The sequence below is a fragment of the Enhydra lutris genome, unplaced genomic scaffold, assembly GCF_002288905.1.
Source record: "Enhydra lutris kenyoni isolate GAN:26980312 unplaced genomic scaffold, ASM228890v2 scaffoldscaffold5, whole genome shotgun sequence".
In the NCBI taxonomy this organism is placed as follows: Eukaryota; Metazoa; Chordata; class Mammalia; order Carnivora; family Mustelidae; genus Enhydra; species Enhydra lutris.
The window spans coordinates 14,062,153-14,086,139 of NW_019154089.1; the positions used below are offsets into that span (position 1 = coordinate 14,062,153).

Genomic DNA, 23,987 nt, shown 5'->3' on the forward strand with positions numbered 1-23,987 from the left:
TGGTCTTCTTTGATTCTCTCTTGCTTTTTGGCAATGCAGTACCCTATTCCCACCCCCATGGTCTCCCAAACTTTCCTTCACACATAGGAAAATACCTACCACATCTCTCCTGGACAGAAAGACCCACAACTTGTTTGGAGATTTTTGTTATAAAACATTTAATGTTAACCTACAATACAATGTAAACTTTTATGAAAAAAATTTAAAGTACACTAGATTTCTTCAGTAAATTATCACATAACTATTCAGGTGCAGTACAAGTTAGGGCACTGCATCCTTTGTGGATGGATTTCCTGTTGCTGCATTCCTCACAAGTCCTAAAAAAACCAGTTGTAAAGTGGAGCTCCTTGTTCAAGCACCAGATAATACGCCCCTGATTTTGCATTCTGGGGGTTATCACTTCTTCCCACAGTCATTTTCTGAAACTCTTTCCTTGGCCTTGGCACCATTAGCAATTTTCATAATGACTGCTCAGTTGAAGATTCTAGGTTCCTTTTTTTTTTTTTTTTTTTTTTTTTAAAGAGACAAATATCCTCTGCTCATTTTTTATCCAAACATCATAGTGGAGGAAAGCAAGGACAAAGAAGTATTTGCTGCAGGAAATTCTGTAGAAGTGTAAGAAAAGACCAGAAAGGCCCCACTGAGGCTGCAGAAATTCAACTGACTCCGACAGGCGTCTTGGTCATTTCCCATGGTTTTTCAGCTGAATCTACAACTTCAGTTTGGGGACTGCAGAACACAACTTGAAACAAGTGTTTTTGTTAGGTTGATGACTTGCTGTTTGATAAACAGCTGAAATAACCCAGAGGTGATCTGGAAATGAGCAAATCCTTGCAGAGCAGATACTTCTCAGTTATTTTCTCCCTTACAGGTCCCATTGAGTTCCCAGAGGTCCTTGGGAATAACATACAGATTGTACTGGCTTTAAGTGACAAAACGTGCATCCTTCACGGAGGAGGGAGATGGCACCTAGGCAGCAGCCCTAGGGTCAGCAAGGAGACAGGAATGGGGTCTGAGCAAAGCAGGCCTGTTTCAACATGGACTAGGAAGGAACATGTGCTTCAGATAAAACCTCCTGAAACCTGAAGTAATGGGCAGGCCATTCCAAGAACTGTACCGACATAGACTATTTTTTTAATATTCTGGCATCTGACCTTCACTGAACAAGTTTTAAAAGGGCAAGAGACATAAAGTGCACATTGTAGAATAAGATGCAGACTGAATTAAGGAAAAAGTGTTACAACTTCCCAAAGAGGTGTGGGCAAGACACTTGGTACCCCACCTAACGAAGGCCCTTAACATCCTCCCCTCCTGTTTTCTGCCAGGGAAACAGCTGCGAGATCAACAGGTAAGGAGGCTCTGAGTTAAGTGGAAAAATTCCTCTTTGCATGGTTGTTAGCAGGAAGCAGAATTCACATAAGGTTGGATGGAGAATACGCTTTATCCTGGTACTCACTCCAGATTCCTTTAAGGCCAACACAACAGTCAGACAGTGATTTCCCACTCACCTGGGCTTGAGGAAGCAGGAAACAATGGAATAATAGGCAGTCAGGAGCAGAATAAATTTTCCTAGAAACAGTGTTCTAGAAACCTGTGCTGAGGCTACTGGGAAATTCCTAGGCTTCCCAGGTGCTTTGTGTGAAGTTCCTTACTCTGTTCCTTATGTTTACCCCAACCCCTGAGGGCTGCAGAGAGTAGAAGACACATCACTGCTACCTAAAAGAGTGGCCCTTAGATTTTAGGTAAGCAAGAGAGAAAGCCTTTGGAGACTGGAAATCTACCATGTTTTATCTTGATGTGAACCCCTGGCCTGATAGCATGCTAAGAACTAGTTACTTCAGTAGGTTGCAGTGTTACGTGCCTGCACCAGTCTAGCTGTAGAACACTTTGGAGGATTTGCCAGCTCATGCTGGCATCTGTTAATACATGGCCTGACCCGTGCACCCATTTCCAAAACTCAGAGAACAGATATCCAGGGGTTAAAAAACCCTATTACTTCAACATAGCAATAGAGAGGATTAAAAACTGCATCTAGCAGATGGCTATATCAGAAACTAAATGTGCCTTCCAACAGTTTACACAGGCTGAGAGTTGGCTTGGCTCCCTTCAAGGTCTCTAGTTCTATCCTTAAACCAGCACCACTACCACCACACTCCCACTGAGATAGGCAGGGAACTCTCATGGGGTTCCTTCTGGCTCTGCCATAGGTCCTGCTAGTCCTTTGGGAAAGCACCAAACTTGGCAATTCAGGAAAGCTCAAGGCTGGGCAGGAAGAGCATGCACATGTCAGAAGAGGAATGAAGAGCCACTATCCTTTGGTTCAGATCCCATAACCACTTGGTACAGATTCCAAAGGAAAGCTGCAGTCATGTGTATACTAAGTATACACGGAGTTCACGCCATGTATACGGGTCTATCTGTATAGACTTTGTGGGGCAATGAACCCAGATTTCCTCCCAATACTCCCTAGTGGGGCACACAGATGGCAAGAAAGGACAGCAAGAGTTGGACCAAAAAGAACCACCTCTCTGGGAATGTGAGAGGGAAAATGGCAGAAATAAGCATAAACCAGCCCAGGCCACCTTTATTACACTCTTGTAGGCTAAGGAGCCCAGGGCATGAACTCATGGGCTTAAGAATTGGCTCTCATCAAATAAAGTTGAAGAAAAAAAAACGCCTATGTCAGCCTCATTCCTTTGGTCATTACAAAGCAACAGAAAACATTTAGAAGTTATTCATAAATTGTGGGAAGTTCAAGAACATCTCTGTTCTGTGCCTTTTCTTCCCTCTCTTCTCCGGTGGTGGGAGAAGCAAGTCCTCAGGAGATGCTGCAGTAGCTGGTTGATGGAGGTCTTTTTCACTTTTATTTTCCATAAAAGCAAGAATGAATGAGAACTAGTGGGAATGTCCACCCTTCCCCAGTAGGGACAATGACTGGGTTGGAGGTGAAGAGTCTCCTTTTGTTGGAAGGTGCGTGGTGCAGAGGCAGTAGGGAAGGGTGGCCTTGCCAGCGGGAACGTTCATTGCTGACCTCGCACGCACACACAGGTGGTGACTCTTTTAGGCAGCATGGTTTCTGATCCTTCCTCAGGATGCAGCAGTCTTTTAAAAAAAATATCGTATTATAATAATAATAATATGAATTTCTCTCTTGTTTTTTTTTTTTTGTTTTTGTTTTTCCATTTCTTTTAGGGATTAGGGTAGGACGGGGGAGAAAGAAAAAATGTCATTCATCTGTTAGGTCCTGAACAAAGAGAACTTCTGTGTGGCTGAGTCCGGCCTCCTGCAGCGTTGGGGGGTTGGGCCACTCCTCTGAAGGGATGCAGGGTAGCACCCGCCGGGGAAAGTTGGCTTCAATCTGAAACTTTTCCGGGCTTTCTTTCAAGGAAAATAAGAAGTCATGGATTACCTGCAGATCATACAGAAAAAGGACAGTTAGAGAAAGACACAGACAGACAACACAACTATGAAATCAAATATCCCCTTGCCAGCTCTCTCCAGGATGACTCGGAATATGAAGTCATCGCATGACACTGGAATTCTATTATGAGGTCCTTCCTTTTCACAGAGCAAATACATAGGGAAGCTCTTAATTTTAAGAGATTACATTGCCCAATGCTAGTCCTACTTCTGAAGTAATTTATCCGCTTTTTTCTTGACAACCTGATATAGAGCTAAAAATTCTTCACTTAGAAATAATCAGAGTTATAGAACAGTGGGAAGTACAGAACATAGAATTTTTTTTCTTTGAACCAGTTGAGAATGAGCTGCCAGCCTGATGGCCCATCACCCCTAAAATACTTGTTTATGTCTTATAAACAGGACAATCTCCTACATAACCATGATACAGCCCTCAAAACACAGGAAATTTAACTGGCACATTAATGCTATGACAATACATATTAAACTATTATTAAAGTTTTCAGGTTTTGCTAGCTTCCTTTCATAGCAAAAGCATCTAGTTTAGGATTATGTGTTTCATTTCAGTGTCACATCTTCTAAGTCTCCTCCTTTAGTCTGGAACAAACCCTCAGTCTTTCATTGACTTTCATGACCCTGACACTTCTAAAGATTACTGGTCAGTTATTTCGCAGAATGTCTTTCAATTTTTGTCTAATATGTACTCATGATTAGATTCCAGGTATGTTCTTTGGCAGGAGTGTTACGGAAATGATGCTGCATTCTACTAAATCCATCCTCTCCAGCTGGAGCACAATTCCCATTTGCCCCACTACCTATAATGTGCACTTATTAAGGTGGTGCCTGCCAGGCCTCTCCACTGTCACAGCCATTCCTTTCTTCTCCTTTGTAATTAAAGAGATTTTGTGGGGAGGTACTTTGAAACTACAAAGACAACTATTCCTTAAACTTTTGACTTATTTTTTAAGATTTTATTTATTTGACAGAGAGAGAGATCACAAGTAGGCAGAAAGGCAGGCAGAGAGAGAGGGGGAAGCAGACTCCCTGCTGAGCAGAGAGCCCAATGTGGGGCTCGATCCCAGGACCCTGAGATCCTGACCTGAGCCAAAGGCAGTGGCTTAACCCACTGACCCACCCAGGCACCCCTTATTTATTTATATTAACATAGAGTCATGATTCCCTATTTTATTCAGTAGGTTATAATGTTATAGTATTTATTTCAATATTCAAATGTTCCAGATGGAGTTAGAAGAGTCCATCCAAGATGGCTTCTGTGTCTTTGTGGCATGTCTCCATCATTTTTTCAATAATTCCTTGCTATTCTGGGCAGGTCTTGTATTTTCCTGCCCACGCTCTGGAATCAGTCATTTCTCCAAGGAGCCCTGGTTCTTCTTAATGGACAATGGTTATTTAAAAGCCACAATCTAGGTGCTAGGTATGTTCATTGCTATTGGGGTGTTGCTGCTCCCAAGCACTCTCTATGGAGAAAAACTAGAGAATATGTGTAAGTACATACACACATCTATATCTGAACTTCCTTATATATATGTACACAGAAAAACCATGAGTTCATTCCCCCATCCTTACCCAGTTCTGGCTTTAACACCCCACACCACACCAGAGGCCACTCGGGCTCTGACTCTGTGCACTAGGCAGTCCTCACATCTAGACACTCTCCTTAATTTGGTCAAGCTCTGACATTCTTCATGCAGACCTCTCTTCTATGAGAATGCCCTTCTCACCCTGCTCTGGCTCTGACAGAATAAAGGTTAAGTTCTTAATGAGAAGTAAGGTGACATCAAGAAAACTCCCATTACTAACACTTAAAATGTGAGGTACTATGAATAGGCCATCTTTACTGCTCCCTGTCTCTTGACACCACACTTTAAGTACTGGCATACTGGATCTACTCTATGGCCCTCTTCATCTGGCATGCTACTTCTACCAAAGAGTCTGAAGGATGTGTTGTGAAGGGCAGTGCTCTTCTCTTTCAGGTCAATCCCGAAGATCAGGAGCGTAACACTCAAGTTACCCTATTTGGAGGGAATCTATTTTCTTTTTGTTCTACCTCTCGTAAGTTTAGTCCCCTTTGTGTGAAGCAGTCCTTTTTTCATTTGTCTTAAAATTTACCTCTTTAGAGCTTTTAAGAGGCTACATATGACTCCAGAATTTAAGGAGTAAATCCATGCTCCTCTTCCCTAAATCCATTCATGATTTTATAAATTCATATACTTTAATCAACCTCAATCATTTACAGTTCCTGTCTCTCTGTGCAATTTCCATTAATATTATTTTCCTTATGTTGAGATGCATCAATCAGACTTGCAACAAATACTATTGGTATGAACCCAACACAGACCTTAAACAATATTTTGTTTCCTTTTTAATCTTGTTGAAAATATTCAACCCTGGTATAAAACTGGCATCTTCTGTTTACCACTGACAATGCACATCACCTCCAGAGGTCACTTTTGGTTCCTAACAGATAGAAAAATGATTTGGAGTCTCTCTAACATGCATTCATTTAACAGAAAGTCAGCTGCCACTTTTCTGCCCACTCATGAGACCTGGAGATTTTTTTCTACAGTTTATTCCTTTTTATCTTAGCATTTTACTACTATCAAGAGCTGAGCTTTGTGCAAATTGAGTTATTCCACTGCACATTTACTTTTTGGGATTATGTACAAAGAGGATCTCATAGGAAAGTCTGCAAGAATATGAAAAACTGAATTTTTACTCAGTTATATGTATAAACTCCATGGATGTTAAAGGCCCACAGCATCACTACACTTTACATTTCTTTCCCCTCTCTGAGCTTTGTCCCCACTTATGATCAAGTATTTCAGTCAGAGGTTTGTTTTTTTAAAAACTGAGAACCTATTTAAGAGTCTTAAAAAACTGGGGAGGTCTGGGTGGCTCAGTTAATTAAGCAGTTGCCTTTGGCTTGGGTCATAATCTCAGGATCCTGGGATGGAGCCCCACATTGGGCTCCCTGCTAAGCGGGGAATCTGCTTGTCTCTCTCCCTCTGCCCCCTACCCCAACTTGCACACTCTCTCTCAAATGAATAAATAAAATCTTAAAAACAAACAAACAAAAAAAGTCTTTAAGGATTAAATAGCTAACAAATGGGTTGGTTCCCCTTAAGCCAGAAGCCTATTCTGTTCCACAATTCTAATAGATTTTTCTTCTGAAACTCTCAAGAGAGTTAGTTTTTGTTAGGTTTTTCACATACACAATTAGAGTTTAGGGAGTAGAAGCTCCATAAAGCTCAGGTGTACTATGATGTGAAACTGTTAGTGAACATGGTTGCAAGCTAAAATCCAATGCAAACCTCCGTAGTTAGGAAACACCAGGGGGAAGGGAATGAACATTTAGTAACCACCTACTACACGGTATATACTATGTGAGGCTCATTCATGTTATCCCAATTTAAGAATCCAAAGTTAGGAATATGAACATTTCACTCAAAAGAAATAAATGCATAAATGGGAGACAAATAAAACGAGAAAGCTACTCACTTTTCTCTCCCCAGGATGCCTCACAACTTTTTACTTTGTACTAACTCTAAGTCTTACATTCCCTACTGGCCTTAAGTTCCATGAATGCCAGATCCATGTCTCACTCATCTGTATAACCCCTAGGTGCAATGTTGAATACTTTATGTCTGAACTTAATCCTGACAACAATCCTATCAGAGAGTACCTATTATGATATCCATTTTACAGATGAAGAAACTTGAGTCAAAAAGTACACTGATCAAGAAAACGAATTCATTAATCTTAGAATGAAAATTTGATCCCCAGTTTTTTTTTTTTTTTAAAGATTTTATTTATTTATTTGACAGAGCGATCACAAGCAGGCAGAGAGGCAGGCAGAGAGAGAGGAGGAAGCAGGCTCCCCTAGAGAGCAGAGAGCCTGATGCGGGGCTCGATCCCAGGACTCTGAGATCATGACCCGAGCCGAAGGCAGCGGCTTAACCCACTGAGCCACCCAGGCGCCCCTGATCCCCAGTTTTTAAAAGATTTATTTATTTGAGAGAGAGAGACAGAGAGAATGTGCACAAGTGGGGGAGAGGGAGAGGAAGAAGCAGATTCCCCGCTGAGCAAGAGGCCCAACACAGAGCCCCGATCCCAGGACTCAGGGATCATGACCTGAGCCAAAGGCAGAGGCTTAACCGACTGAGCCACCCAGAAGGCCTCATCATTCTGGGGGACTCTAAGAGACTCTGCTTTTAACTATTTCCCTATGGAATGACAAATACTATTTAGTTCTAGATACCAAATACAAAAGGTAGCCCCACAAAGTGGGGATTCTTATGGGCTAAATGGATAGAAACAAAGAGTGACAACTGCATGCAAACCGTACATGCATTTATATTTGGATGTGTAATTCTGATGCTTTTAGGTCAGTGGAGACAGACTGTGCTGTGGAGACAGAGCAAGGGGTTCTGCTGGGATTCTGAAGCCAATGTGAGCTGAGCAGCATGGAAGAGCCTCCCACCTTAAATACCCAAGTCTTCTGTGGAGCTTCCGGGTGAGGAACACTTCAGAACTCAAACACGATGAAAGAAAACCTTAGCAGCTCCTTTGAGTTGGCAGCTAGAACTGAAGGAACCTCATGGTTCATTGCACTCCTCTCTCTGCCCACCCCTTCCTGTTCATCAGAGCAACAGTTACACCAACAACACTTTCAAGAGTCCTTAAAAGCTTCTATAGCCCAGACCCTACATACACTTCACACAACTTAGGGGGTCCTTACTGTTAGAGACTGTGAAAAGTGGAATCGTCTCTCTACTCGAGAATCATTGGGTAATTTGAAAATGATCTTGACACTTTCAGGGTCATCAGGGGAAGGCTCCGGGGGCAGGCACTCCAACTTCCTTTCCTTTTCCTCTTGTAAATTCTGTACAGACACAAAACAAAGTTGAGACTATGGTTCCAACAGGGAAACAGGACTACTATTATCACGTAGGTTTACTGTGCAGCCAGAAGGAAAATGAATGACAGCTATCATAAGGAAAATTTCTTGGCAAGAATCAGAAACACCCTAATTCAAAGTGCTACTGCATTACATGTATTATTTATTGATGATGTTATGGTATTTACCTGTCAGGAAAAAAGGGAAGGGCTAAAAGACACCGGCTATAATCAAGTAGCAATACGTGATGAAAGATCATGAATGAAATGCAAAATTAGCTAACACTGACTAGTGCTAAGAAATAAAAAATATTGCTATGAATTCTGAACTGCTTGTTACCCATTTACACTTGCTTTTCATGGAACAGAGTTGTTTTGTCTGACTTTTGCTCAGTGATGTATTTGTTCTTAATAAAAAATTAAAAAAAATTTTTAATTACTTTTTGTAGTAAATATAAAAATGGCAAGGAGGGGGCAGCTGGCTGCCTCAGTCAGTAGGGTATACAACTCTTGATCATGAGTTCAAGTCCCACACTGGACACAAAACTTTCTTTGAAAAAAAAAATGGCAAGGAATTAAAACACCCACAAATCCCATCATTTTCAAGTTTTTTCCTTTCACACTTAAGATCAGTTTGGGAATCACAAGGAGGAAAGATGGGCTCATTACCCGCCGACGTCTCTCCTCTGCTAACTTTTGCTGCTGCACCTCCTCTTCCTTCCGCCGCTTCCGTTCCCGCTCCTCCCGTTTCTTCCTTTCTTTCTCCTGGTCAGCCCTGAGAGAGGCCAGATAGGCCTCATCCTGCTGTTGTCTCAACACTTGGGTCTGGTTTCGTTCTTCCCTGTGGCCAGACCAAAAAGGAGAGAAGGAAAAGAACAATCTCTTTTTTTCTCATACTGAAACTTCTGGGGAGGTAAAAAGGTTGACAATCTTGACAGATGAGTATTTCATACTACCATGAAGGATTCCAAAGCAAAGCATGGCAGAATTTGAATGAGCTTTTTTCCCAGTTTAATCTGGCAGAAAAATAAATGGCAAGCCTCTCCTTCACCTTTTAACTTTACAAACAGAACTATCCTTTTCTCAATTCTAACAAAAGTAACAATATTACTGCCAAAAAGTGATCATCAAGATCACGTTTTACATTTAAATACCCTTTTGGGTTATTGCATTTTTGTATATATTGCTTTCATAAAACTAAAAACCACATACATGCCTTTTAGAAGATTTGGAAAATGGAAAAATATCTTGTTCAGAATCCTACTAACCAAAGAGAAAATACTGTAACATTCTGGTGTACTTCCAATTTTCTCCCCCCCCCAAAAAAAAGTGTGTATGTATACGTAGGTGTGAGTGAATGAGAGAGACTGTGTATCTATAAAATAAAATACACCAGAATATCAAAAGTTATTGTAGGACTGTGGGTGATTTTAAGCTTCTTTTTTGTGCTTTTCTGTGTTTTCAACATTTTCTACAATTAATGTACACCACTTATATAATGGGGGAAGAGTTCTAACGATTCCACATTTTTTACATTTAAGCTCCTTAGATCATGGTTCAAGTATTCTAAATGACATGACATATACATTCTTGAGCACAGAGCCTTGTCTTTATTTTGATTCACATCTCCAAGAACAGATGACCTGAAGAGAGAATTATTTCAGTCAACGTACATAAATATCTTAACACTAAATGCATAAGGTTTTCAAAATTGCCCAAGACAGAGAATAAGTCAGGATCTGTGAAGCCCTGGTTCAGCCACTCAAATCTGTAGCTGGTCTCTCTGTTCCAGAAAGGAACTCTCCTGTACCTTTCAAGGCGTTCTGACACCAGGTAAGTCTGGTTTGCATCCATGATAAATGTAAGCTGGTTAATGAGGTCATCGGGTTGAATGAGGCCTTCTAGCCGTCCCACCACAGTCATTCTCCGATCCTTCAGCATAATCATGGCCAGGAATGGGTAGGTGTTCTCTCGTAAAGCCTGCGAGACTGACAGAAAGAAGAGCCAACAGGTGAAGTGCAGCCCTAGGGATGAATCAGATCAGCTCTTAGACTTTCCACAATGAGCAAGAGAGAAAGGTTTTAATCCCACTTGGGAAAGAAAGGAGGTCTCACTTATTCTCTAAGTACCTTTTTTTTCGTCCTAGTTTCTTAATCTTTGCTGTTGTTGTTTTATTTTTATGTCTCTATTCCCAGGTAATTTGATTAGAATGGAACAGGCTTTTCTGGTGGAAGGTGGCTGTCATAACGATGCTATGGAAGACTGTAGGGGTCAAGGACAATGTCTTTTTGATAAGAAAGGATCTATAAAAAAAATCTAAGCATTATTTTTTCCCTATGTTGGGTGTCAAGCCTAAAGGAAATAAGGCTGCAAATCTCAGCCTTATATCACTGGTGATGAGCTCCACCACTGTCTTCTGCCTTTCCTTCCTCTTATTCAGTCCCTTCCTTACCCCCCTTTTTTAAGTCTCCCCCACATCACCCTCAAACAAAAGAACTAGTTTTTCTGTTCTAAAGGAGTTTTAGAAAGTTGGTTTTCTCGGGGCGCCTGGGTGGCTCAGTGGGTTAAGCCTCTGCCTTCGGCTCAGGTCATGATCCCGGGGTCCTGGGATCGAGCCCCGAATCAGGCTCTCTGCTCAGCAGGGAGCCTGCTTCCCTTCCTCTCTCTCTGCCTGCCTCTCTGCCTACTTGTGATCTCTCTCTGTCAAAAAAAAAAAAAAAAAAGAAAGAAAGAAAGAAAGTTGGTTTTCTGAATAACCAAGGTTTTACCATAACGGAGTTTTACTTGTTTTCCTTATGGTTTGAAAGAAGAGATTTTATAAGCTTCTATAAAAAATACCCTTAGTCTCTTTCTATCCACTACCCTCCAACCCCAAAGCCATATTTGAATGGCAAAATGCACACTGTACAAACTTATCAGATGCTTAAAAACCAATTAGAAGTAAAGATTCAGATTTTAAGATGTAGGCAAAACATCTTGATTCTTAGGATCTAGCATAGTGCCTAGTATGCTAGTATATACTCAAGTTGCTGAACAGAAGTAGCTGCAAAGTAACTATATTTTTCTTCACTGGTTACCTTTATATGTTATACTGAGTTCTAACAATACTTATCTCCAGTGAAGAGTTATTGTCAGCAAATATTTGAACTTTCTGAATCCCTATCAGCACTCAAGGTACTCAAACAATGATCTGTTAAAATTGCTGATGACAAGAGTAAACTCCTCTGTAAAAAGCCATTTAGATTAAAAGTAAGTTGCTGGACAGGACTGGGTGTTTTAAAACTCAAACAGGTCCTGGCAATGGTTACCTGTAAAGAACAGACTGAGTCTAAAGGACCTGAGCTTGCTAACTGTATGATCTTGGGCCAGTCTTAAATTCTGAGCCTGTTTCCTAAACCATAAAGTGGAGATGATACAACCCCCATCTCAGGACTACTGAGAGGATTAAATAAGATAATGTATAGGCACTAGCACTGTGTCTAACACAGAAAAATCATGCACTAAATGGCACATTTTCCCAGACTATTTCAAGGATATCTCACCAATCTCAATGAGGAAAAAGAACTACAACTCACCCCTGTAGCCCTCAGGTTTATTTGTGGAACACGCCCAGAACAGCATCCTAGTGTTAATCAGGGAAATAACTTCAGGTGCACAGAGTGTGTTGCTGTGGAGAGGGATGAAAAGGACATGAGCAGAACTTGATTACTACAGAATATCAGCAGATTAAAAAAATTAAATAACTAAATGATTAATCTACTTACCGACAGAACTCATCAGAGTCCTGGTGATCATCTCCATGAAGGTAAACCAAAAGGAAGCGAAGCTCCCGCTTGGCATCATTAAGTGCCTGTGGAAAACAGAAGATCACTAATTATTATGATGACTGTGCCTTGAGCTTTTAATTGGGCTAAAGGAACAAAAGGAGAAATGAGGAAAAAAGGTGAACAAGAAATCAGATTCTGGGCTCCTACCTTCACATCCCTGGCATTTTTCTCCCTATAAAAAGTCCACGCTAACAAGCTTTAATGAAAAGGTTTTAGTGTTGTTAGGATTTAAACTGTATTAGGCACATGAGAGTAGACAGGCTGACAAAGAAAGGTCCCCAACAAATCACAGAAAAGTCAGCTGTTCCCACAGTTTAAAGGAGATAAAAACAGGAGAATCTGGACCAGGTGAAAGGGAGGTAAGAATTTTGCCTCTTTACAGCTACACCATCTTTGTCCATTAAAAAAATACTGCAAACATGAGCCTGACCCCAGGGATGAAAGACTGGGGGACCCAAATGCATTCCAAAGAGCAAAGGGTTTAAAAAATCTTTCAAGACAAAGCCAGCGTCCAAGATTCCTATGTATGCTTTTTCATTTCCAAAATCCTTAGCACATTACAATTCAATTAAGATTTCCTGAATGACCAATGGCGGTCTACCCTCAGATCATAGCAAGGAGGGTGCATGAAAGGTAACCATTTCATTCACGTCTGCATCTCCAGCATTGAGCACACCATCCAGCATACAGTGGGAGCTTAATGCTTGTTGAGTAAGGTGGCAGCAGAGCCACTGAGACCAACTATGAGAAAAAACTGATATGGGAGAATCAAAGCAGGAAGCAAGAGTAAGCATTTTTCCTTTTTACCAGATAGATTTAGGAATATAAAAACCTGAAACAAAACCATCCTTTGGACTATGTTCACAGTGTTATTTCTACATTTTTCTCTGGCAAACTAGAGATATGCCTAACACCCACAAAACTCTTGATTTTCACCCCGAGAGTTAACAGTTCAAAGGCCTTTGTGGCTTGGGTTGAATAAGATGTGCTGCCTTGAGTCTATGGTCTATGCCCTTATTCAATTCTGTGAGGGATCAAAGATAACTTGGGCTTTGCCTTCAAGGGGATTATTGTCTGATATAGGAGATAAAACATGAACACAATCAACCATAATATAAGGAAGAATGTGAAACTGCTGTAAGTTTTCAAAAAAAAGCTATGAAAGCACAAAAGGAAAGACTACTATTTTAGATTGCAAGCTAGGCCAGGTAGGGCACATCAATCAGAAGGGGTATAGGGAAGGGAGTGATATGACCTAGTTGAAGGATGGGCAAGGTTCCATTTAGCAAAAATGTGAGGAAGGCATTCCAGGTAGAGGGAAAAGCAAAAGCAAAGGCACAGAGGTGAAAAGAGTAGAGTATGTTCAGGAAATAGTTTAGCTGGAACCTAGGGTATGGAGAAACAAGTTATATAGGAAAAACCTCAAAAGGAGGTTGGGATTAGATTAAGTAGGGCTGGCTTTCTTTTTCTGTAAGCAGTGAAGAGGTATTTAAGGTTCCTGAGTAAAAGAATGACATGATCAGTGCTGGGCTATGCTTTCCTTTGTGGGTAGAACCATATCAATAAATTGGCATCTATATGGTTTGTGGCACTGACCTGGCTGTACGTTCCCTGGTAGAAGACAGGGTGTGCCCTCCCATATTTCTCTTCAAAAGAGTGCATAAATGAAACAATGTCCCCAACGGGGTCAGTGACCCGGCTGCGAGGGTCAGGCCGTATAAAACGAAGAGCAAACCTGGGGAGGAAGGAATAAATATCACATGAATCGGCTTATTGTAGTGCATATGGAGTGGGCCAGTTTGTAAAGATTCCTACAACAGAGCCAGAGGCATGGCAGCAAAAGGAGGTGAATGGTCTATGAATGGACCATCAAATCTGAGAGTAGAGTCTGGCTCAAAAGCTGCAAAGTAGCAAGTGTTTTTCCATTGCCTCTTCAAGACAAATGTAAACTACTAGGATTATAAGTTCCAACAATGGCCTAAACAAATCCTGAGTGTTTTTTTGCAGAAAAATTCAGGACTAGAAGAATTGTGAAAGGAAGACACAGTCCAAAAAGATCATAGGTCAGACTGTGCCCCCAGACTCCCTAGAATGGCACTGTCTAATAAGGCAGCCACTAGACACATGGGGCTAAGTTTAAATTAACTAAATAAAATACAAAATGAAATTCAGTTCCTCAGTTGCTCTCACCACATTAAGTACTCAATAGTCACATGAGGTTAGTGGCTTCCACACTGGACAGCGAAGATACAGAATGTTTCCATTATCACAGAAAATTCTATTGGACAGCATTGCTCTAGAATAGAGCTCTGTCTCTTTTTGGTTGTCCTACTTGCCTCTCCCTCTCCTTTCTATTGTCCTGGGATTTTGAATTTCCAGGGCATACTCCCAAGTTATTCAAATTGTGGACAGGCTTCAAACCCAAACTTGTGGTCATGATTTACTTGCTTTTCAAGGAGGCAAGTAAAATTCTGCTAAATGATTGACGGTTAATGGTATCCGTGAAGGAAGTTATTAAAACTGACCTAGAGTACACTGGTAGATTTGGAGACCTGGCAGCTTTGTCAGGTTAAGGATGATACCACACATCTGTTTCTTAAAAGCTTATCTTCTATTTGTATAGCACAACTTATTTACCCTTTGGGTTTCCACAGAAGGCAATGGACAGAGTTTTGACAAGTCATTGTGCTACATAACATTAAATAAGTTGTCTGGATGATACAGTTGCATTAAGATTAGTCAGACATGCCATGCATACTCTTTTTCCAAGGAAAGCACACAATACTCACATACTTGAGGCATTTTCAGCACAGAAAAGTTGACTAAACTATGACACTTTCCTTTCCAAATACTGAGCCAATTCCTTAGCCTCTCAAATTCCCCATGTGTATACAATTTCACTTAGAAATTCTCCTAAGTAATCAAATCAAATTCACTGACACAAACATTGCAGAAGAAATTAAAAACAAATGTAAGAAGTTGTATATGTGGGGGAGTGGTTAGAAATCATTTAGAAGATTGATATTTTGGTAACTTTCTCGGAAATTAAGGATTTAAGACTATTTTATTATTCTCTTAAGTTTTCAAATTTTGGTGAACAAATGGATAAAGGCTGTAACTTTTCTTTCTAATTACAATACATTCCCATGGCTTACATAATTCAGGACAATCAGCTTTTTTTTTTTTTTTTAAAAGATCTCAATTCAGTCTTTGTTATGATTTTAACAGTTTATATGTGCCCATTTTAAAATAAAACAGGATGGAAAACGTACCAATTGATTAACTGGTAACCAATAAGAACTTTGCTAAAGCTAATAAGTCATTAAGCAGGCAACTCCTAAAACACCCAAGTAGTCAAGGTAAAAAGTATTACCTGATCCTTGCACTTTTACACCTGCTGGGTCCTCACCTTCAAAGTCTCTGCTCTTTAGAGCAAGGCAAAGCTTTTCCATATATGGCAGGGATATAGGTTGCCCTGTATACAAGGCCCAGACCACATATTCTAGCTCCATCTGTTGGCCTGGATGCCCATACGATATGTTAGTTCCCCATAAAGCCTAAGTGTGGGTTCATTTACTACTCAGCTCTAGACCAGATGCCCCAAGACCGATATGACAGAAACTTGGTCCCCTTTGACATTTTCTAGCCCAGGCCCCTCTTTGTCTTCCAGTGCTGAGCTCTCTGAATGGTACATGAAGGAAGCAAGAAGAAAAGTGAAAGTATGAATCAAGAGGGCAGACATAAGGAAGGATGCCAGTGTCAGCAACCTATGGGTTGCCAGTACAAAGGAGAATGTACAGCAGTGTCTGAGAGGTAAAACTGTTGTGGGAGGGAGAAATATGGGTAATCTCAGAGCAAAACAGTTTGTTGGGATTATGAGTAGTCAGATGAAGTTAGGTGGTTTAGGGTAAAAGTTATAAGGAGTGTACGAGATAATGGTGGTTAGAAAGAAAAGGGTGTGAAGATTAACTAGGGAATGCAGAGGTGACAAACAAGGTGGGCAGAGGGAGGATAATGATAAATGTAGGTAGACTGACCTTCAGAACAACAGGCAAGATTACTTTACAGGGTCAATTTAAAACAGTTCCATTTCACAACATCTGTTATGTTTGATCAATTTAAAATCCTGTCATACTATGTTAAGAGATTGTTCAGGAAGACTATTCAATGTGATGGCAAACTGGCAAGTCAAAACAGACAGCAAAAACCTTATTATTTTGGTCTATGTTTCAGCTCCAAAGTCTGCCCTATTGCTACTGACGCATAAATACAAATGTACATACCTAAATATATCAAGTATTGTGTAATAGGTAAACCGGAATGGAAGCATTATCAAGTAATAACCCCATCCAAGCAGCCCCTGAAATTCCAAAAACAAAGTTAGACACCGTTCTCTCAATCCCTAATACCCTGCAAAATGACTAGTTCAGATTTTCACTCTCCTTTTGTTCTTTCATAATGATTCCTCCCTCTACAATATCGTTCCCTCTTCCCTGGCCGCTCATCCTTCCTAAGCCCTACTGCCTTTCATCTCATTTCATCTGATACTATCATATTTTTCTCTTATCACATAATTACTGTATTAAATCTGCTCCAACACTTTCTGCAGCTACTCACACTAGTAGTCAAATTTAATTACAAGTATGCCTCCCAACATCGTAAATATTCATTCTTTCCTTTTCAGATTTCACATTACACATTAAAATATGGTATACAGAAGTAACAAGAAAGATAACCACCTTGGGACATTCGGTTATAAATCTGTATATAAATGACAGATAATTCTATTAACCACAATTATAAATCCCCAAATAGCTGCCAATATTAATAATAATAATTACTATTATTTTAGCAATGCTAATTACTGCTGCTGTTATTATTATTATTATTTTTTTAAAGATTTTATTTATTTATTTGACAGAGAGAGATCACAAGTAGACAGAGAGGCAGGCAGAGAAAGGGAGGGAAGCAAGCTCCCTGCTGAGCAGAGCCCGATGTGGGACTCGATCCCAGGACCCTGAGATCATGACCTGAGCTGAAGGCAGCGGCTTAAACCACTGAGCCACCCAGGCGCCCCATGCTGCTGTTATTATTAACTAGAATATATAAGGGGCTCTATAGTTTACAAAGCATTTCTTCTATGTCACATCGCGTTAACGTGATACCTTCCCTGTGTCTACGGCCAGGGGGCTCTGAAGCCCTATGGCTGACATTAGGGTCCCAAACACTGAATCAAGCCCAAAACAAACTGAGGAAATATTAGGCATATACAGAATTTCTGGAGTCATATAATTGCTCTAGGAATCTGTTTTCTTCTACTTCAGAATACCCTGCAACACCTAGCTAGAAACAGTTTTAAAACGTTGTCAAGTACACCATAAACAAAAGTATGATAATGGAGTAAATTCTAACTGCTGAAAGGTTAAAGAGAGGGCTTTCTTGGAATTTTAAGTCCAAGTTTATGAGGTAAGTGTAACTCCAAGAATAAGAAAGAGGAACTCCAAGAAGTCCTCTGGAGGGGCGCCTGGGTGGTTCAGTTGGTAAGCATCTGTGTCTGGCTCAGGTCATCACCCTGGGGTCCTGGGATCAAGACCCACATAGGGCTCCTTGCTGAGCAGAAAGCTTGCTTCTCCTTCTCCTTCTGCCTGCAGCAACCCCTCCTTGTGTTCTCTATGTGTCAAATAAATAAAAAATCTTGAAAAAAAAAAGTCCTCTGGAGTTCATTTATTACTATACATTATCTGACTTTCCTAATTAGACTAAAAGAACAATTTGAAGGGGGAGAACTGGCTCTTTATTCATATCTGGATCACCAACAGCAAAATACCAGGTGCAATAGAGCACCCTTAAATGCCTGCTGAATTTAAAGGAACCACCATCACCTCCCTGCTACTAGCTGTTCAAGATGAATTTCAAACATATGGCCAAAGACTCCACAAAGATTCCAAGTACTTCCCCAGAAGTAGCTTAAAATTAAGTAAAATGAAGTAACCAAGAACCAAGTAAACATTCTAACTTAAAAGCGAAAGTGAAAGACCTAGGGGTGCCTGGCTCAAGTGGCAGAACATGTACTCTTGATCTCATGATTGTGAGTCTGAGCCCCACGCTGGGTGCAGAGATTGCATAAAAAAATAAAATCTTGGGGCGCCTGGGTGACTCAGTGGGTTAAAGCCTCTGCCTTCGGCTCAGGTCATGATCTCAGGGTCCTGGGATCAAGCCCCACATCGGGCTCTCTGCTCAGCAGGGAGCCTGCTTCTGCCTCTTTCTCTGCCTGCCTCTCTGCCTACTTGTGATCTCTCTGTGTCAAATAAATAAAATCTTAATAAAATAAATAAAATAAAATCTTGGGGAAAAAAGTGGAAGATCTATTTAATATGTAGCAAACATTTTTAGACATGTAAATAAAACTGTGTACTCAAAACAAGGTACACAAAACTCCTATAAAAACTAGCAAAAGGGGGGAAAAAAAAGATAGTTATCAATTCATGGAGGAATCAAGGGATAATGATAAACCCAATAAATCAACCAGATCAACCAGGGAGCCAGGTCTAGCTAAGGTTCCCATTCTGATTATTTCCTTACTCCTGTCATACAGAGATCAATACAACCTAGTGAATGGACTTATAAAATAAGGGGGAAATTCCAGCTACAAATAACTTGCCCTTGGTTGTGGTCTTGAGACAACATAGCTGTAGATCCTGTGGTCAGCTGTATTAACTTGCAGGGGTCGGGATGGAGGTGGGTTGAAAACACTTGGTACACCTTCTTGCTCATTCAATCGGTCCTGTACAGCAGCCTGAGAAGGAAAAAAGAGCATTAAGAGTTTCAGTGATACTCAAATCAACCCAAAAGAAAAGATGAGGCAACCACTGCTTGGTGTTTCAAAAAGGATTACCTGAGGAGTATACCTTTATAGACATTTAACGCGCTATGCTGGGAGGCAGTGTGTGGTGATAGCTCCAGAATTCACAGGAGTCCAAGAAGCTTATCTGGAAGCTCCATTTATGCAGCAAACACAACTGCTTTTATCCAAATGGTATGTGTTATTAAGGGTGGCTGGGATCCAAGATGCTTCACTGTAGGAAGGAAAGCCATCCACAGAGAATACAATGTACAAAGTGCCCCACAGCCATGCAATGGAGCAGTCATGATGAGCAGTGTTTGATGGAGGGCTTGGCTTTGGAACAGAGAAACTTAGGTCTGAATCTTAGCTCTATCACTCAGAAGTCGCTTGGCTTATGAGCCTCAGTTTCCTCACGTGTAAAACGAAAGAACAGTATTTTCAGGGTTAATTTGAAAATTTAATGGGATGTCTATATGTAAAGATCCTAATATAATTTTTTATTTTTTTTTAAGATTTTATTTATTTATTTGTCAGAGAGAGAGAGGGAGAGAGAGCGAGCACAGGCAGACAGAATGGCAGGCAGAGGCAGAGGGAGAAGCAGGCTCCCTGCCAAGCAAGGAGCCCGATGTGGGACTCGATCCCAGGATGCTGGGATCATGACCTGAGCCGAAGGCAGCTGCTTAACCAACTGAGCCACCCAGGCGTCCCAAGATCCTAATATAATTTTTTAAAGATTTTACTTTTTTAAAGATTTTATTTATTTGAGAGAAAGAGAGTGAGTGAGACAGCCAACCAGGGGGAGTGGCAGGCAGAGGGAGAGGGAGAAGCAGACTCATCGCTGAGCAAGCAGTCTGATGCAGGACTCGATCCCAGGACCCTGGGACCATGACCTGAGCCGAAGGTAGATGCTTAACCAACTGAGCCACCCAGGTGCCTCAAGATCCTAATATAATTCTTGATAGAATATTCAGTAAAAAACCTTATTCTCTCCTTTTTAAATAAAGATTATTTATTTATTAGAGAGACAGCAAGTGCATGTGAGTGGGGGGAGGGGCAGAGGGAGAGAATCTTAAGCAGACTCCCCACCGAGTGTGGAGTCCCATACAGAACTCAATCTCACGACCCCAAGATCATGACCTGAGCCAAAACCAAGAGCTGGACGTTTAACCAACTGAGCCAGTTTTTGGGTGTCCCCCAAAACTTTACTCTCTTAACTCTGCCCCAGAAAATGAATATTTGTCACTGTCGTAAAAAATCTGGCCCTACCCAAAGAGAGATCTGGGTTTTTGGTTTTGGATTCTGGGAGATAATCTCTAACTGATAGGAGTATCTTTGTTACCAGATCTCAGGGCGAAAATGGCCATCCCGGAAAGACCAACCATATGTTTTAGGGTGGGGACTTTGTGTAATGAGTATCAGTTGATCTGGAGACTGAGCTCAATAGTAGGCAACCAGTCAATTCAATCATGACCATGTAATGAAGCCCCAGTGAAAACTCTGGACACAGAAGCTGAGATGAGCTTCCCTGGTTGGCAATACTTCATGCATCATGTCATAAATCTTTGATTCCATTAAAGAGGAATATGGAAGCTTTGTGTTTAGAAGTCAAGATTCTGTCCTATATGTCTCTTCCTTTAGCTGATTTTAGTCTATGTTCTTTCCGTGTAATAAACTGTCACCCAAGTGTAATAGCTTTTAGAGAACTCTTCTAGTGAATTATCAAACTGGAGGGTGGTTTTGGGAAATTCCCAAACCTGCAGTTACTGTCAGAAGTCAAGGTGGTGGGGCGCCTGGGTGGCTCAGTGGGTTAAAGCCTCTGCCTTCAGCTCGGGTCATGGTCCCAGGGTCCTGGGATCGAGCCCCGCATCGGGCTCTCTGCTCAGCAGGGAGCCTGCTTCCCTTCCTCTCTCTCTGCCTGCCTCTCTGCCTACTTGTGATCTCTGTCAAATAAATAAATAAAATCTTAAAAAAAAAAAAAAGAAGTGAAGGCGGTCTTTTACGAACTTGTGTGTGCTCTCTAACCATGATAGTTGGCTTTAAACTTTGTGAGTTGGCTAACATCAGGTAGTTCTCTAAATTTTCGTATTTTTGAGTATCAAGGCACAACTTGATGTGGAAAGAGCAGTCTTCAACAAATGATGCTGGAACAACTTACTGACATGCAAAAGAATGAACTTGAACTCCTAAATCACATTATATGCAAAAATTAACTCAAAATACATCAAAGACCTAAAGAGCTGAAATTATACAACTCGTAAAAGAAAAATTAAAATCTTTATGACCTTGTATTAGGCAACTGTCCCTTAGATATGACACTGAGAGCACAAACAACAAAAAGAAAAAAATTAGATAAACTGGACTTCATCAAAACTGAAAACTTCTGTGCATCAAAAGGACACTACCAACGGAATCAAAAGACAACCACAGAATCAAAGAAAAGATGTACATGTATCTTTAAGAGTGTGGTATCAAGAAAACATTAAAAACCCTTAGAACTCATCATCAAAAACATAATAACCCAATTTAAAAGTGGACAAAAGACTTAAATAGACATTTCTTCACTGATATATAAATAACCAACAAGCACATAAAAATATGCTCCATATAGTTAGCCATCAGAAAAATGCAAATCAAAATCACAAGAAAATATTTCACATCCACAAGAAGACTATAAAAGATATTAACAAATGTTGGTAAAGATGTGGAGAAATCGGAACCTTCATACACTATTGCTGGGAATGTAAAATAGTGTAGCCTCTTTGGAAACAGTCTAGCAGTTCTTCAAAAGGTTAAACACAGAGTTGCCACAGGACTCAGCAACTCCACTCCTAGATATACACCCAAGAGAAATGAAATCATCTCCACAAAAACTTGTGTACTACTGTTTACTGCAACATTACTGATAATGGAAAAAGTAGAAACACCCAAGCATTTATCAACTGTGGCATATTCATACAAGGGAATGGGATTTGACAATAAAAAGGAATGAAGTATTGATACATATTATGACATACATAAATCTTGAAAACAACATGCTAAGTGAAGTAAGCCAGACACAAATAGACAAATACTGTGTGATGCCACTTATATGAGGTACTTAGAATAGCCAAATTCTAGAGAGACAGAAAATGCAATTATGGTTACCAGAGGCAGGGAAAGAGGATAATGGGAAATAATTGTTCAAATTTAATAGGTACAGAGTTTCAAGTGTGGGACTATGAAAAAGTTCTGAAGATGGACAGTATTACCACTATCACAACAATGTAATTGTACTTAATGCAACAAAATTCTAAACTTAAAAACGGTTAAAATGGTAAGCTTTTATGTTTATTTTACCACAACACAAAAAAAGGAATGCAGTGCTGATACATGCTAACACGGATGGACCTTGAAAATATTGAGTGAAAGAAGCCAGTCACAAAAGACCATATACTATAATTCCACTCATATGGCAGTCCAGAAAAGGAAAATCTATAAACAGAAAGTAGGTTAGTAGTTGCTTAGGAACAGGGAGGGACAGAAGTAGGTGGGTAATAGCTAAAGGGTATGGGGTTTTTGGTGTGGGGGGGTAAGGATCTCAATATTCTAAAACATTTTTGGGAAAATGTTTTAAAACTGATGGTGGTAATGGCTGTACAACTTTGTGAATATACTAAAATCTGCTGAATTTCACATTTTAAATGGGTGAACCGTTTGGTATGTGAATTACGTATCAATAATAAAGCCGTCATTTAAAACCCACAACTGAAAGCAATTACTGTCAATGATAAATTAGAGCTTCTAGGCAAAAATTAGAATTTTAGAAAACTTGTATTTGCCATTGTAAACTTGGTGATTTCCTAATGCCTTTTAAAAGCTTTTCTGATGAGTATGGTGGTGCTATTAACACATGAAATTATATAGTAAAATGCAACAACATTCGGAAGATCTGTACTAATTCAGTGAACACTATTTTCTCCAAATAACCAATGTTTGAAGTTATGAAATCATGCAATGGTCAAAGATTCTTATGAAGTGCAATGTCAATCTTTACAAAGTGCAACGTCAATCACCCATGAAGTGGGTCCTTCATGACAAGGGAAGCACGAAGCTCAGGATGGTGAAGGAGAGACCAGAGCAGTCTTAACACAGAGTCAAGTTAGACATGAAGTCAACTGCCATGCTGGGAGAATACTCAAGCAGTGCTACAGAGCATTTCACATGGCAGGGAACTGAAAGCCTCCTGCCAACCACTGGCACTACCTTGTTAGATGTGCTTGGGTTTCTTCTTTAAACTGGAGTTCATGGTTTGGCTTTTTACAGACGACAATAACCAGAGAAGTAATGGGGAGAGAAAGCAGGTAGCAGACACCAGATAGCTTATCTGATAGCCGGTGCTGCTGCCAATTCCACTTCTGACTCATGAAAGCCTTTAAGGAACAGTTCATTCTTGGGAAACAGGTATGGGGGAAGTTCAACACAGGAAAGAAGGACTAGAGGTATAACTTAAGAAGATGACTGGACCCAGCATCCTGAAGCCACCTACCCCAAATATCCTCTCCATAGGCAAGATCAAGACACGAAGCAAAAGGGGCTTGGGCCAGTGGGCTTCAAGGATGATGGGAGGTAATGAACTGAAGAAAAGCAGATCTTAAAAGTTTCGTAACAAGAAAAAAGAATCTGTAACTATGTATGCTGACAGACATGAACCAGACTTATTATAGTAATCATTTTGTAATATATACAATACCAAGTCATTATGTTGTATACCTGAAATGAATATAATGTTATATATCAATTACACCTCAATAAAAAATATTCTTAAAGTAAAACAAATACAAATTAAGGCTAGACCTCAAAAAAAAAAAGAACTGAAGAAAAGTGATGCCCCTCAGAAAACTGTGTGTCAAACTACTACTTTAAAAAGGACATTCATGGGGCACCTGGGTGGCTCAGTCAGTTGAGCATCCAACTGTTGATTTCAATTGGGTTCATGATCT

At 40.4% G+C, this 23,987-nt stretch overlaps 1 protein-coding gene across 1 annotated transcript in view; it reads right to left on the bottom strand.

Moving 5' to 3' along the window:
• Positions 1 to 3,175: 3,175 nt before the first annotated feature.
• The window catches only part of LOC111141166 (Fas associated factor family member 2), a 62,697-nt gene continuing 41,885 nt past the window's right edge, over positions 3,176 to 23,987 (bottom strand). The window contains exons 3-11 of the mRNA XM_022493531.1: positions 18,826 to 18,960; positions 16,448 to 16,524; positions 13,761 to 13,899; positions 12,102 to 12,187; positions 11,913 to 12,004; positions 10,148 to 10,325; positions 9,007 to 9,178; positions 8,180 to 8,323; positions 3,176 to 3,409 (exon numbers count right to left, since the gene is read on the bottom strand). Of these exons, the coding sequence (XP_022349239.1) occupies positions 3,227 to 3,409; positions 8,180 to 8,323; positions 9,007 to 9,178; positions 10,148 to 10,325; positions 11,913 to 12,004; positions 12,102 to 12,187; positions 13,761 to 13,899; positions 16,448 to 16,524; positions 18,826 to 18,960 (1,206 nt within the window). The 3' untranslated portion in view covers positions 3,176 to 3,226. The remainder of the gene's footprint in view (positions 3,410 to 8,179; positions 8,324 to 9,006; positions 9,179 to 10,147; positions 10,326 to 11,912; positions 12,005 to 12,101; positions 12,188 to 13,760; positions 13,900 to 16,447; positions 16,525 to 18,825; positions 18,961 to 23,987) is intronic.